The 16,323-nt window shown below is 36.1% G+C and overlaps 1 protein-coding gene across 11 annotated transcripts in view; it reads left to right on the top strand.

Annotated features, from left to right (window-relative positions):
* RASAL2 (RAS protein activator like 2) overlaps positions 1-16,323 on the top strand; it is a 219,528-nt gene that overhangs the window by 124,922 nt on the left and 78,283 nt on the right. The window contains exon 1 of one of the 11 annotated variants that reach the window (XM_036443095.2): positions 8,723-8,885. The exons of 8 other annotated variants lie outside the window; for them this stretch is intronic. In XM_036443095.2, coding sequence (XP_036298988.1) covers positions 8,844-8,885 — 42 coding nt within the window. In that variant the 5' untranslated portion in view covers positions 8,723-8,843. Of the gene's footprint in view, positions 1-8,722; positions 8,886-16,323 lie in introns of those variants that run through there. 2 more of the 11 variants (XM_036443093.2, XM_036443094.2) reach the window with 2 other exon arrangements.

Below are 16,323 nucleotides of genomic sequence, written 5' to 3'. Positions count from 1 at the left end.
TAGTTAAGGAACATTTGGTAAAGACCTGAAAGAAAATTTACCATTATTGCAGGTTATGAGTTTCAAAGGGTCTCTGAGTGCTCAGCATAGTGAATAAAGATAAACCCTGTAATTTCTGAACATCTGTGATGAGGAAAGCCTGCTAAATGTTTCAAGGATTTAAAACAGAATAAAAAATATTTATAGAGGATTTGCATTAGAGTGGCATCAGAATTCTTGGCAGTAATATTAGAAACTAAGACCATGGAGCAGTCACATTAAAATTCCAAGCGGACATGATTTCTAAACTGAAATTGTATTCCAAGCTAAAGTATCTGTCAAATAGCAGAAAGGGTAAATACAGAAGAACAGAAGACAACAAAGGGGGATCCCCATATTATCCTTGAAGGGAAGTCCCAGAATGATACTGTGTAGCTGGCTAAGAGCACCCAGACCAAACTGGGGTAAGAGGATGGGAGACTTTTAGAGCCTTACCAATCTAATGTCAGCATTTCTGAATAATACTCTTATACCACTAGTTTTTATTTAGAAATGTTGTGATAAATACCAAAAGAAAAGCTAAAAATTAAAAAAGAGGAATGCCTTTAGTGGGGTGGGTTATGGGGCTGCTATTTTTTTTATTAGCTTAATTGATTTTAAGTATGGTTGATTTTTTTCACAGTGTGCATATATTTGGTAAACTAATGTGTGATGTAAGGAAACAGCCTTCTGAATGTGTAAACTCAGCATGATAATTACTGTAGGGTTGTGAAAATAAGATATTAAGTTTCCTAGCAGAGTCCTGGCACATTGTAGCTCCTCATTAATGTTAGTTTCTTTCTCTCTGCCAGTTTTGCAGAGAGGTATCTGTAAGAAAAGATATCTTGAGTCCCAAACAATCAATATGTGAACACATTTAAAATCCCATCTAATTTTTAATTAGGGCACTGTAATTTCAGACTTTAAGTACTGATTATTCATAGTTTAATAGATTATGACAAACATTCTCATGAGTCCAGATTTTTTGGGAGAACAACTCTTTATATTAAAAAATAAAGTCAGAGATAGTAAAAATATAATTAGAAAAGAAGTGCAAACCAAAAATTTAATTTATTTGATGAAATTCTGCACTCTTTTTTCTTCAGTTACTTTCAATATATGCCTTACTGTCAATTAAAACATGACAGTCTCTGTCTCAAGCAATATTGAGATCAGAATTTATTATACATTCAGTAAATCTTGATTGACTAAATTGCCTTAAGTTATCAGAGTCCTCTGTGGCTGGAAAAGCATAAATGTTGTTGAATGCTAAAATGAAGACACCAGTTTATAGCAGATCCACTTTGTGACAGCATGATTATCAGGTGGCTAGTAAGCCTTGCACAAATCTTTCCTCAAAATTGTTTGGTTGGATAAATCCAAAAGATTGGGCAAATACTGGAACATAAGTGATATGTTAATTTTTTTTGTTTTAATGTTGCTGCTTGGAATGTATAACAAAGATTCAGCAAACTACCTACTGGGAAATTATTTCAAAAAAGCATACCCTTTGCACCTGTCCTTGGGTAATCTATAATGTCAGCATCTTTTTATCAAGGCATCTATCGTTACAGTACAAGGAATGTAGTGTCTTATTTCAAACTAGAGGCCCAATGAATGAAGATTTGTGCAAGAATGGGCATTCCTTACCCTGGCTGCTAGCACCGCCTTTCCTCGGCAGGAGCTGCCTTTCCACCTTCCCACACTACCCAGAGGCTCAGAGCGGTTGGGTTGGTACGGAACCTCTGCTTTGTCGCCATGGCGATGACGCAAGCGTCCCACCCTGGCTGCTCAGCAAATCAACCCACAATCTTTGTTGGGTTAATTTGCATACTAACTCCTGATTGGCTCGTCGGTGTCGTGAAGGTACAGTCAATTTGCATCTTTCTCTTTTATTAGTGTAGATGTCCTCTGTGGATGGAGCAGAAGACTGAATGGTACTCTTGGCAAGAGGAATATTCTTTTACAAAGTCACAGACTTTTTCACATAATTGAAGTAGGCTGTATGCTGGACCATGTAATCACAGAGAATCTAAGGTGGTAATAGCTTGTGAGTCCTGCTAAATGTAGAAATCATAAAGATAGTAACACAACAGAGATGTAAGCTTTAGGGAAAGAATACAATGTCAAGTCAGAGATGAAATATAAAAATTGTTCTCATTTTCTATTGTTTTTTTTTTTTACCCACCTCTTTTTTATAGTACTCCCTTTCCCCAAACACACAGAATACTATTTTTATTTTGTTTTACTCAACAAATGCTTATCTAGTGGTTTGTGCCAGATATTGTTCTAAGCACTTTAAAAATATTTACTCTCTTAGCCCTTTGAGCTAGATACTGTTATTATCCTTATTAATTTATTTTTTAATATTTAATGAAACTGAGGCATTGCTTTTTCAAGTCCCTGCAAGTAGTAAATGGCAGAGCCAGTGTTTGAACCTGGTAATCTGACCTTAAAGTCACCATTATACTATGCCCCTTCCACTTGCTCATATGATCTTATAATGGTGAGCAAAAGAGGCTGAGTTCTAAACTCCTTGGTCCTATGACACTGTCAATGGATATATCCCTGTACCTTTACAAAAATAAATTTATTAGTAGAATTGTCTGTTTTACTATTATTTAATGTAAAAAAAGTGTAGTTATCTCTTTGAAAATATTAAAAGAATAATAGGGTTATTTTGATTGCTATTGGCAGCCATAGTGATGACTGTGATGAATGAAATTATGTTTACAGAAGATGCAATTTCAGGCATAATTTAGAGAATTTTTAAATTATATATATATATATATATATATATATATATATATATATATATATATATATATATATATATATATTGATTTCAGAGAGAGAGGAAAGGAGAGGGGAGAGTAAGATAGAAACATCAATGATGAGAGAGAACCATCGATAGGCTGCCTCCTGCAAGCCTCCTATTGGGGATCAAACCTATGTCCCCAGGCATGTGCTCTGGCCAGGAATCAAACCCTGACCTCCTGGTTAGTGGGTCGACACTCAACCACTGAGCAACACTGGTTGGGCAAAAGCTTCTTTACAAAGAACATGTTTCCAACTTAATAGCACTCATTCAGTATTGAGTCCAAATAAACATTGAACAAGAATGCATTTTCAGTATTTTCCAATTCATCATATTTTTAAAAACTTTGTTTATGTGCATAAGTATGATATAGAATTTAAAATGTGCATTATTAAAGTTTCAGGACATTTTTAATGTTTCCTAGGCAACAATTTTAATTAGGCAGCAATTGATGGTACAGATAAAGAATATCCCTAGTAATCAAATTTTAAAAATCCTATATAATAAAAGCTTAATATGCTAAGTGTCTGGTCACCTGGTCGTCCGTTCAACCAATCAAAGCATAATATGCTATTGATATACTAAGGCTTCTCAACCACTTGTTTTTATGTGTACTGACCACCAGGGGGCAGACAGTCAACCAGTTGCTATGACATGCACTGACCACCAAGGAGCAGACGCGTAGACAGGTAGGTTAGCTTGCTGCTGGGGTCCGACCAATGGGGACTGAGCAACACAGACTGGACACACCCTGGAACCCTCCCATGGTCTCTCTCTGGCTAGCCAACCTCCCATGTTCCTCCCCAGCCTCGATCGTGCACCCCAGGGGTCTCTCTGCCTGGCCTGCACCCTCTCACAATCCGGGACCCGTTGGGGAATGTCGGAGAGCCGGTTTTGGCCTGATCCCACAGGCCAGGCCGAGGGACCCCATTGGTACAAGAATTCATGCACTGGACCTCTAGGTTATACATAGGGACAAAATTATATTCTTAAAATTAGTGTTGTGGCCCGACGTTCTCTTGCAAATAAGATAGACACTATTGTATTTAATTCCTGACATGACAGGGAAGGGATAATTTCATTTTCTATATCCAGATATCCCTGTTTTTATTTCTCAGGATGGCTTCCTGAGAAATCTAGGAGTGGGAGTGAGTATCCTGAAAATGAAATTCTTTTTATTGAAATTACATAGCCACTCTCACTGAAACAAATCTCTTATAGAAGATTTTCAAGTTTTCCCTGGTAATAATATTTTTTGTCTTTAGTTTCAGCAGTAATAAATTTAGATGTCATTATTTATTGCCAAGAGAAAAGATGTTATCCTTTGTGACAATGGAAAAATTTGACTTGTTTTCAAAACAAACGTGAATCGGTCTTTGAATGCAGTATTTATTTATTTTTTATAAACTACATTGTGTTTATAAATTGAACTACATTGTGTTTTCTTTGTAGGATCGTTGTGTTGGAATTGATCATGAATTGATCATGTGCCTTGTAACATAGTTCTGAGCCTTTTATACCATTGCTTCTGCCTTTTCTCTGAGAATATCTAATTCATTTTTTATGGCATAAAACTTTTTTTTCATAACTAATATTTTTTTATTGTGCATGACAAAATTTAGAAGGAAATTTTGACCTCTTGGAAGTTATTTTTCATATTTACTGAGATTCTATAGAACTAAAAATGATAATTTATGGAATTGCTTTTTCCATGTCCAGAGTGTTTTAAACTTTTCTTTAGCAGAGTTGAGGATCATTTATCTCATCTTTTAAAAAAGGAGAAAAAAATCTCATGTCATACTTAGGAACTTTCAAAACTAACCCTTCTAAAAAAAATAGGGGGCAAAGCATTTTGAAATGTAGAATTAGAAATTAAAATGTAATAAGACTAGTATTATTAAATCGGACAGGATTGCCCTTTTGGAGCTTGAATATAATTTTTTAAAGGGTGTTTTTTATAGTTCAGAAGCAATGGGTAGAATTAAGAACTTAAGAACTTAAATTTTTCTTTAGGGAATGAATTTTCTAATAAAAAGGATAAAAAATAAATGAAAAGGATCAGTAACTTAATTTTAGCAATTTTAGAAAAACATATGTTTTTATTGATTTCAGAGAGAGGAAGGGAGATAGAAGCATTGATCTGCTGTTTCCTGCATGCCCCCTACTTGGGATTGAACCAGCAACCTGGGCATGTGTTCTGACTAGAAGGGAATTGAACTTGCAACTTCCTGGTGTATGGGACCACGCTCAGCCAATTAAGCCATACCAGTTAGGTCAATACATCATTTTAACAAGGAATAATATTCTTACAGAAAAATAATACAGAATATTTACAAACCAACGGCTGAATTCCCCTGGCCATGGTGGACTGCATTGGCTGTGGGTTTATAGACAGTGAAAATTACTCTGAGAGGCCACTTCTACAGACTAGGATCCCAACTATTACAAGTAGGTCCTAGTTAGGTGAACGATGAAATGACTGTCTTCCCCTGGTATATTATTCTGTTGGCTTCAGTTAGTTTCGTAAGGTCATGTAAACCTGAGATATATGTGTTCTTTTTGCATCACATGACATGCATAGTGCCTGGCTCAGGCATGAGGAAGTGGAAAAACATGGCCCCTGATCTAGAGTTACTCTAAAAGTATTTCTAAGTCTAAATACTTACATAGGTTTGATACAGGAAATATTTTATTTCACCATCTATTGATCCATCCATTTATCATTTATGCAGTTCCTACTAATACTAGGCATTGTTCTAAGCTCTGGGATAACATGAAAACAAGACAAAGCACCCCTTTTCCCCATCTACCTCTCATTTTGGTGGTGAAAAGAACATTAAATATATATATATATATATATATATATATATATATATATATATATATATATATATAGAGAGAGAGAGAGAGAGAGAGGGGGGGGGGGAATGAGAATGAGAATGTTAGGTAGTAATGAAGGCTATGAAGAAAAGAATAGCATGAGGAGGGGTGGGAATACAGAGGAGAACTCTGGGTAGGAAATAAGTTAAATCACCCTAAGACAGTGGTCGGCAAATTCATTAGTCAACAGAGCCAAATATCAACAGTACAACGATTGAAATTTCTTTTGAGAGACAAATTTTTTAAACTTAAACAACTTCTAACTCCACTTTTTCAAAATAGACTCGCCCAGGCCGTGATATTTTGTGGAAGAGCCACACTCAAGGGGCTAAAGAGCCTCATGTGGCTCGTGAGCTGCAGTTTGCCAACCACGGCCCTACTAAAATAATTTAAAATGTTGGTTTGGAAGGGTAAATAGAGTTTGACAGGCAGCCCAGGACAGGGAGGAACTTTCAGTCAGAAAAGCAGCACACCAAGACTGGAAGACATAAAACAGAATTACCAATAGTAATCCTTACTTTTCAAAAAGAGTTCATATTGATTAATTTCTTAATAGTTGTAAATTAATACATGTAATGTTAATGTATAAATAAAATTGATTTTTTATTTTAAATATATGTTTATTGATTTCAGAGCAAGGAAGGGAGAGGGAAAGAGAGATAGAATCATCTATTGAGAATCATCTGCCTCCTGTATGCCCCCTACTGGAGATTAAGCTAGCAACTCAGGCATTTGCCCTGACTGGGAATTGAACCATGACCTCCTGGTTTGCAGGTTGACACTCAACCACTGAGCTATGCCATCTGGACTAATCTATCTATATAATAGAGATATGTACAAATTAGCTAGGACTTGGTAACGTTACGACTGAACAGCAGGGGCCTGAGGCTTGCATGGCACCTGGCTGGGGTGAGGGACTTCAGGATTTAAGAAAAATTATTTCCTCAACAATGCTTCTCAGATTTACTCAGGTATTAGAACTCCAAGTTGTAAAAGTGCTTTTTACAGAACATAGTCGATTTTTTAAAATTAAACTTCAGATACCTAAAGATGTCATTGTTGGTCTGAATTTGGTCTCATGTAGACTTCTTTAAGGTTTACTTAAGAATAATTAAGTATATCTTATATAATAAAAGTGTAATATGCTAATGATATGCTAAGGCCGCTCAACTGCTCGCTATGACATGCACTGACCACCGGGGGGCAGATGCTCCAACTGGTAGGTTAGCTTGCTGCTGGGGTCCAGCCAATTGGGACTGAGTGAAACGGGCTGGACACCCCTTGGAGCCCTTCCGCGGTCCCTCCTTGGCTTGCAAATTCATGCACCAGGCCTCTAGTTTAAGAATAAAAGTTCACACTTGAGAAAATTACATGAACTTTTTCTGTCATTTGGGAAAAGACTGCTGTTATTCTGTTTTCTAATCGGAACACCAGTGTTGTTCAGGAGCACAGTTTGAGAGCCGCTGCACCCCAGTATATTCATCAAACGTACAATCTACCTGTGTGGAGAGAGCTGGGGAGGCACTGTCTCCTGCAGCAGGCAGTGCTGCAGAAGGCCGTTTCCAATGGCTCTGACTTCTTTTAAGTGAACTGAAATCTCTCTTGTAACTTAGACTCACTGTTCTTGGATCTAACTCTTGGATAGTATTATGGAAATCAGGATCCATTTCTTAGGATTATTCTCAGGAATAACAAATAAAAGTAATTTCATTGTGCTTTGCACTATTTTAAAGTTGCTTATAAATGACACTTAATGATAAAGTTGGGTATTACCTTTGGTGAGAGAAGGAAGGGTTGTTGGGGTGTTTAGTTGCTCCAGGGCAGGGTGGGAATCTGCGGTCTTGTCAGTCTTCACAGTCAGACCCTTAGTTTGTTCTTTTCTATACATTTGTTTTTGTCTTTCTTTCCCTTTGATTCTTATTAGAGAAGCAATATAGTTTAAAGGAGTATTTCATCTGAAGTAGAAATAGGAAACCAAAAGTAAAAGCAGAGGAAAGGTCAATGTTGGAGCATTATAATTCTTGAAGGAAGATAAGACAGATAACAAAAACCAAATCATGACTTAATTAAAGGAGACTTTAAATTTGCTCATTGAGAATTGGGGAAGAAAATGGAGGGAAAAAAGATAGTCATACTTATACATACATATGAATTATGTATAAATATATGCAGACATATATAATTATATGTGCATATATATATATATCTAGATATTGTGTGAAATGTCATACATATTATACATACACACAGAATAAAGAGAGAATATGTGTGTTCCATCAGCTGTTTGTTAAATGGTAGGTAACAGATTGATACTGTGCTCTTCTCAGTGATTCAGACTTTGAATTTTTTAACTGATCAGTCCTGACATGCTAACCTCAGCAACTAAGCAGCTGCATAATATGTTAGGTAATCATATTGTTAATGAAGTTGAAATCATGGACTTGCCTTCCTTTTTTGGAGTGTAGGAAAAAAACAAACCCTAGAAATGTGTTTGATTTTTGAAACAGTTATAATGGTGACTGAGAAAAGTGATATTGCCTATAATTTCTTCACATTTAGATGACTTAATAGAGCCACTCAATTTATAAAATTAATTTTTTAATTATTATTTCTTTTTAAAATGAAGTTCTAGCTTAAAACCTGAATGAATGGCTTTAGGAAAATAAAAATTTTCTTTTCTAAGTTTAAATTAATTCCTTTGAGATAGGTGAATTTGTTTTACTTTTCTACCCCTAAAATAGGACAGATTTTGAAATAGATTCCTTTTTAAAAACATCACTTTTTTAAAACAGAGATGCACTCACCCACCTACTTGCCCCTTGGGACAGAAAAAAAGGATTACCAGGTTGGTAAAACATTTGCTTCTGAAGCAGATTGCCTGCACCCGGTGCTGTGAAAGACACGCAGTGAGTAAGGAAGGGTGGCTATTGTTTAGTGCTCTCTAGCAAAAGAACTGGGAGGGGAAAAAAGAATTGAGTTTAACTGGCATTGGCTCTGGCTTTTCTGCATTCCAAACTGTCTGAGGCACAGAGCAAGAGCAAAAGAGAGAGAGCGAGAGAGCGAGAGAGCGCGGGTGAGCACAGTGTACAAAGTGTTTTGAGTTTCTGACTGGCATGCCGGAAAGATCATGTTAACAACACCCAGAAACTTCCCAGAATGCAGACCCCAGGTAAGAGTTCCTCCAGTCTGTCTGAGACTGAAATGAAAAGTTTGTATAGATTTAAAGGGAATGTAGCTTTTCTATTTTGATTACATGAATGCAGTGTATGTTTACCTTTGTGATGACTGGCTTTAAAAAGATAGGTTGGTTTTCATTACTGTGAGTTCATGTGGATATTGTGGAGGCTACCGGTGTTCCCATACAAAATACAGCACAAGAATAGCCCCCTGAGAAACGCAGGCCAATTAGGAGGGTAATGATCATAGCAAAATATTAACATCGCAATGTTTACTTGTTGTTTTTTAATAAGTTAAAGTGGGTTATCATTTTGGATCTTCCCCCAAATTCCTTGTGAAATATTAAATACCTGGAAATGAGTACATGTCATTTTTCTCTGAAGGAGACAAAATATATTGACCATCAATAAGATTCTAACAGCCTTGATTCAATCTTAGTAGCACTTCATAAGTCTGTGTCATTTGAAAATTCAACAAGTTGGATCCAAAAAAACACTGAAAGCACTCCAATGAGAACCTTGCTTGTTCTTTCTGTCCGAGGTATGCCTATAACGTTCTTTGCCAATAGATGACAAGTATCTCATTAGCTCATTAAATCTGAAAGAGACTTCAGAGATTATCTGCAGTCCCATTTCTCCGTTTCCAGTGAGAACATTCAGGTCTGAGGGAATTAATCTTGCTTAAGGTCACAGAGTTAAGAACAGAATTAAAATGAAAACCCAGAGCTCCCTATTTTCAATTTGCTACTTTTATTTGTGGAATCAGTTACATTTAAGTTCTATTTCCCATCTATACTATATCTGCAGGTCTCAGGTACCATGAATTAATGCCTGAATAGGCCAAATGCTTTATAAACTTCAATTGAAATCTGTGGAGAGGAAATATTGAGGAATAAACATCATCAAAGCATATTGATAACCATGCTTCTTGTCAAAACCAAAACTATATAATAAAATATTTAGAGAAGAAAAATAAAATGGCTTTCAGTTAAGGAAAATGTCTATAGTTTATATGATGCTTTTATGTAAATAATTATATAGCTGTGGAATATTCTGAATATCTGTATATGAAATTAAAACTGACAAATTGATTTTAATGTCTTTTTAAAGACGTTGAGACTAAGAAAATTTCAGCATAATTTTAATCAAGCTTTTCTTAGATGCTAATATCTATTTTTTAAACTTTACCTACTTACTGAAAGCAAAATATCACCCTCTGTTCACTTCTTTGTTAATTTCTTAAATATATAAGAAAACATTTAAAAATTATCCCAACTGTTTGGACCAATTGGTTTCTTATGCAAGGCCTAGCTCCATTTCTTTCCATTTATAATGGGCCTCTGTTACTTCACCTCATGAATTATGTGTTAGAGAGGATAACTTAAGAGGAGGATCTTGAGAGTCACAATGCACAGTGAACATCTGTCTTCATACATTTTCATTTAGTTCCTAAAAAAGGCTGCTGCCCTTTCCATTTTTCTGGAGACCATTGTGGGGTTGAGAGAGGCCATACTATTCTAGTGAGCTAAATAGTAAAGATAGCTATTGTCAAAAGGATCTGTCATGGCCCTTTACAACTCCTGGGAACAGGTTTGGCTTGACTTGACTATAAGCACAGTGAAGTAATGCTGTTCTTTTGTGTTAAAGCTTGACCTGCTCATTCCAGTTTTCGACTGGGTCTGTGTAAATGCACTTGTGATTTACAAGGCTGTGTGGGATGAGCAGTTACGTTGTAAGGAATAAAGGAATAGAAGTAAGTTTCATAATTGCTCTCGGCTATCAGAAACCAAATTACAAAGTGCATTCTCCACCCAAGAAGGAAACAAGAGACTGTTTGTCTTGCTATGGAGTGCATTACTTGAGCACACTGTTTATAAGAGGACTGATGGCTGTGAGAATGAGGACATAATGCTCAATCCAATTTAACAGTGCACATGCTATATTACACAGGACTTAGGTTTTTCGCTAATCTTTTATATCCTGCAAGGGGTATGGAAAGAATTGCCATCATACGTGTGTATATTTTATATTATGTGTGTATACGAAAGATAGGTAGATAATAGATAGATAGATAGATAGATAGATAGATAGATAGATAAAGACCTTTGGCCTGGGTGTATTTTCCCATGTCAGAAACAATCAGAAGTCATTAATCTGTTGTTGCTGGTAGTTTACTGACCTAACTGGAAAGAAACTACTTTATTAACCAAACTAATCATTGTAAAACTTATTACTGTGCATTAGAAAGAAAAACATTAGAAGGAAACATATTCTCCTTTTATTATATATTAAATTTTATATATTAAAGTTTATATATTAAATTTTCAAAGAAGGTAAAGAGCTCTGCAATATAGCTGTGCCATTTTTGTAAAACAGTTTGGCTATAGTTGATCAAAACTTTAGTCTCAGCCAAAGGAGTTGTTATCTTTTTTCCTGCTGCAATTTCTTTTTACCTCTTGGGTATAATTCTGTCTTTTACATCCCAGTTAAAACTGTAAGAATGAAATCTCTTTAAACAGAAGTGGCCAGAGGTCAGGGCTTAAGGCTGGATGTGAAAAAGCTCTGAGCTGTCAGATTAATTCTTTACTCACAAAAATTACCTGGTAATTCACTTGAAACTCTGGGAATCCTTTTATGTAGACAACATGGTGATATATCCCTTTCTGTTCCAGTATTTTTTAAAAAGTATATATTTTAAAAAGTAAGTATTACAGATGTTCCCTTTTTCCTCCCATTGACCCCCTCCAGCTGGAACCCTCACCCCCCACTATTTTATGTGTCCACGGGTTATGCATATATGCATGTAAGTTCTTTGGTTAATCTCTTCCCTCTCTTCCAACCCCTCTTCCCTCTAAGATACATCATCAGTCTGTTCCATGCTTCCATGTCTCCGAATTCTGTTCCAGTCTTAACCTCGGTGGCCACTAAGGAGGCAAAGTTACAGACTGGTTTTGTTTTTTCTATTCCTGTTTGTTCTTTCATTCCCTCTAGGTTGTTTTTGTTTTCAGTTTCCTCTATGGCAGTTTTAGTGAAGCAGGTGACTATTGTGAAATAAGCTTTACCAGATTTTTACACTTCAGTTGCAGAAACTTTCTTAGAGTATCTAATTCTTTATTGCAGAGAAGGGAATAACTGATTATATCCTCTTGTTTTCTAGTGAACAGTGATTCAAGAAAATGAGTCATGACTCAGCAGTAAGAATGTTGGTAGTTGTCTTTTTTTTTTTTTTTTAAGTGCTGATGGGGATTCGGTCTATCAAAATTCCACATTTAATTATGGGTATGATCTCAGCTTGGGTTTGGAAGCCTTAAGCATTGCCACTGAGAATACTTTCTTTGTACATACTTGACAAGTATGAGAGTCTTAGAGTCAGTCATTAAAATTCAGATGGAAGTCTATCTTCTCGGGTGCCCTCCTCGCCCCTACTCGGGTCTTACCATTCAGCTGAATTAGGAGCACCATGAACTTAACATGTGGAGAAGAAGTCAGGGAGGAGTTCTTATCAATAATTTGACTCCACATTTTTGTCATTCTCAGGCTTATAGTATTTTATGAATGAATGAATTGCTAAAACAGCAATTTGAGGTTAGTTTAGGTTAGTGCAGTCCTGTTCTTTGAAGAAGGAAAAATTACCTGGATCTATGCTCTTTCTTATGATAGACTATTGAGAAAGTGAGAAACCTGAGCTGCCAGGATCAAGCAGGTGTCATTCAAGATCAGGTGTCACCTAAGATAGCCTACCTGTTGGACAGGTTGCTAACTCTGATGTCTTGCATCTAATTCCATAGATGATGGCATATCTTTGAAGAACTTAACAGCTCTGTTGTATAGTGAACTATTCATAGATACTACCTTTAGTTAATATGAAGACTAGAAAAAACTGGATATTCTTTCCCTTCTTAATATTTGGGTTTGTAACTTCTTTTTCTAAGTTATACTTCAAATGGGTTGTGTGTGGTTGATTTTTATTTCTGGTCTCTTGAGTCAGGAGAAGGTTAGAATGTTTGGGACCCTACATCAATAATCTTTTTTTTTTCCCCCCTGTAACTCCTAGAATATAGTGTCATGTAAATAAATTTATTTCATTTTTTTTAAAGGAATGATGTGTCAAAATGAATGGGGGGAAGACACATACACACACACACCCCTAGCCTGTGTGATTACATAGAAAAAATTAGGTTTATTTAGTCAAAGGACAGGACAAGATGTAGTAAGTCTAATTAAGAGAGAAGGATAATCATCTTCTGTGTACCAACAGCTTGCTTGCAAAGAGCTCATTTCTAAGAGTTTGCTCAGTATCATTATAAAATGCTTATTAGAATTTTCTCCAAGTGTGAGAAACTAATTACTCAAAGACAGGGTAATAGATTATTTTATTGCTTTTGCATATGGTATGGGAATTACATAACAGTATTTGGTCCAATTTTTGTGAGTTTCCATTACACAGCTGAAATTTAAGGATACTTTTAATAAATCAAAATCTTTTTAATCCATATAATTTGCTAACATACATGTTCAGATTTTCTTTGAAGCATTTTGCCTCCACTTGAAATTCACTGAAACGTCATGGTAGCTTCCTAAAATAATAAATGTCACCCTATTTTATGAGTACCATCATTTTACTTGTAAATATTTGCACAAATACAATTGCTAAAATTTTGAAATATATTTTTAGTAGTTTTATTTATTTCTTTGCCTTATAAATGTAACAGTAGGTACTTGATTGATCAACTTTTAAAGGTGAGTTTTCCTAAAAAGTATCTTTTTTTTTTTTATTGGAGCCAATGTCAACCCTTTTTAGTAACAAAACGAAAATCAATAAGTTGATCCTTTCACCCAGCATGTTTTCAATACACAGAGAGATAAAATTTGATCACTCTGTGCCACCAGCTGGTGCAAGCGGCAGCTGCTGGCCCTGATCACCCATGAGGGCTTCTCCACCTCCCCCTGCTCCTGAGAGGCAATCAGGGCAGCAACTGCCGCTTGCACCCACTGACAGTGCCAGGCCTGCCCCCATCCACTGCTGGTGCCGGCCCCAATCACTCTGCACCTTCAGCTGGTGTGAGGAGGGCCAGTGCCATCAGTGCATGGGAGCAGCAGCGGAAGGAGTGGAACTTTTGGCAGATAGGGGGCTGGGGGCTGTAGCAGGAGGAGCCAGATGGGGGTGCAGAGGATGGGCTGAGACACCCCCCGGTGCCTACTACCGCCTCTTGGCCCACAGTTCCTTTCAAGGTGCACGATTTCATGTGCACTGGACCCCTAGTTATAATCTAAAAGGCAGAAAATTAGTGGAAGCATATCTAATTGTCAATCCTTGATGACACCACTTTTTTTTTTTTAAAGGTTTGTTTTATTGGGGGTTGTTTATTTGTTTAATTTTGAAATGGCAGTTTTTTTAAACCAGAAGTCAGGGTTTCCTCTGGTCCCTTTTAAAAGAAAATCCAGCTAATTATTTGCCTTTTTTTTTTCTTTTTTCAGAAGCGTGTATTTCTCAAGAAATTACAAAATGTTTCTGACAATGAAGTTTTAATTAACAAGAAATAGTGAGCTTCAAGGGTGTGATGATTTTATTGCTATAAAGTACTGTGACTTATGGCAGCTTCCCAGTGGGTTTCTCCCAGTGTCAGAAGTTATAACCCATTTTGCTTAGGTTTTGAATTAAATGTTCAAAAGTAGACTTTTTCTTTCTCTTTTTCTCTTATCAAACCTGTTACAAGAGAATAGAAGCTGTTTTAAGGCTCTTTATGTTTAGTCCAGATGTTGCTTATGTTATATTTTCTCTGATAATCATTTGATGATAATCTGACAGTATGAAAAGAGGAAATTCTAAGTCTTATTATCCAATCATAATATGTAATGAATTTCTACACATCAATGAGAAAAAGGCAAGATTGAATGCCCATTTTATAAAAGAGGTAATCCAAAAGGCCATTTATTAATAGTTTGTGAAAAAGGTGCTCAGTTTCATTAGTCATCAGAAAAATGCAAATTTAAACTAAAATGGAACTATACACCCAACAAGAATGTCTAAAATTAGGACAACAGAAATTACCAAATGTTGATATGAATCTAGAACAAAAGGAATTTTTATACACTGCTGATGGGAGTATTCATTTTTTACAACAGTTTTAGAGAACTATTGGACAATATCTTCTAACATTGAACAATGCTTTGTGACCCAGCAATTCCACTCCAATTTATGTACCCAATAGAAATGCATACATAGGTTTCTCAAAAGACTTGTACAAAAGTGTTTATAACAGCTAAAAAATCAGAAACTACCCAAATGCTCATCAGCAATAGAATGGATACATTTTGTTTCCTTACACAGTGGAATTCCATACAGTATTGACAAAGAACAAACTGCTTCATGCCACAGAATGGATAAATCTCAAAAATGTATGTTGGGCATGAAAGTTAGTCTCAAAAGACTGTCTGCACAGTGTGATTCTGTTAGATACAATTCAGACTCATCTGATGTAAAAGAAATCAAGAAGTGATAATCCTGATAGGGTAATGACTGGAAAGGGTGTGTGAAGAATGCTTCTAGTTGCCAGTAATATTCTTTTCTGTTTTGTTTAATCCAGATGCTGGTTACTGGGGTGAGTTCCATCTGGGTTCATTTATAGTGGTGTTCTTCAGTAGATCCCCACATCTCACCTGTTTTACTCACTCTTGGTGTTTTCATGTTAGCATACTACATTCTTTTTCCACTGTTGTATGACCACACGCTTCATGACTTACAGTAACACCCATTTATTATTTCACATTTTCCATAGATCTGAAGCCCAGGCACAGGATAGCTGGTTGACTGCTAAGAGTGTCAGAAGGTCAAAACAAAGGTATCATCCAGGCTGCATTCTCATCTGGAGCTCAGACTCCTCTTGCAGTTGTAGGATTGAGATCCCTCTATTTTTTTGTTATCTATGGGTAGAGAGTTGTTCTTAGTTCCTAGAGATTGCCCTTGGCAGCCATTCCTATAGCACTCTCAGAACATGGCATATTACTTCTTCAGAACCAGTGAGAGAATCTAACACAATAGTGTATCATCACCTTTGTCATATTATGCAACCTAATCAAGGGAATGGCTATCCTATCATATTATCAGGTCCTAGGTTCTATCTACACTCAAGGGTAAGGGATTATACAAGGATATGTACACAGACCCACATCACAAACACCAAATCTTTGTACATGATTCTTAATTGTGCTCTCCCTTTTCTATCTCACAATAGAATGTAGACCATTTCCTTGGAGTTAATGCTATTATAATTCTGGCATGGTTAACAACTCTTACCTTTATATCAATTAAATTAATATTTGTTTTATGAGGTCTCTGCTTTTCTGTGATATCAGCATTTGTATTTTTGATTGATCACCCGCTTTTATTAAAATAAGGGGAAACACAAAAAAGTGTTTGTGTAAACAATG

The sequence above is a fragment of the Pipistrellus kuhlii genome, unplaced genomic scaffold, assembly GCF_014108245.1.
Source record: "Pipistrellus kuhlii isolate mPipKuh1 unplaced genomic scaffold, mPipKuh1.p scaffold_m20_p_18, whole genome shotgun sequence".
Classification (NCBI taxonomy): domain Eukaryota; kingdom Metazoa; phylum Chordata; class Mammalia; order Chiroptera; family Vespertilionidae; genus Pipistrellus; species Pipistrellus kuhlii.
The sequence above is the reverse complement of the archived record's forward strand: the minus strand, read 5'-3'. Positions and strand labels throughout refer to the sequence as shown.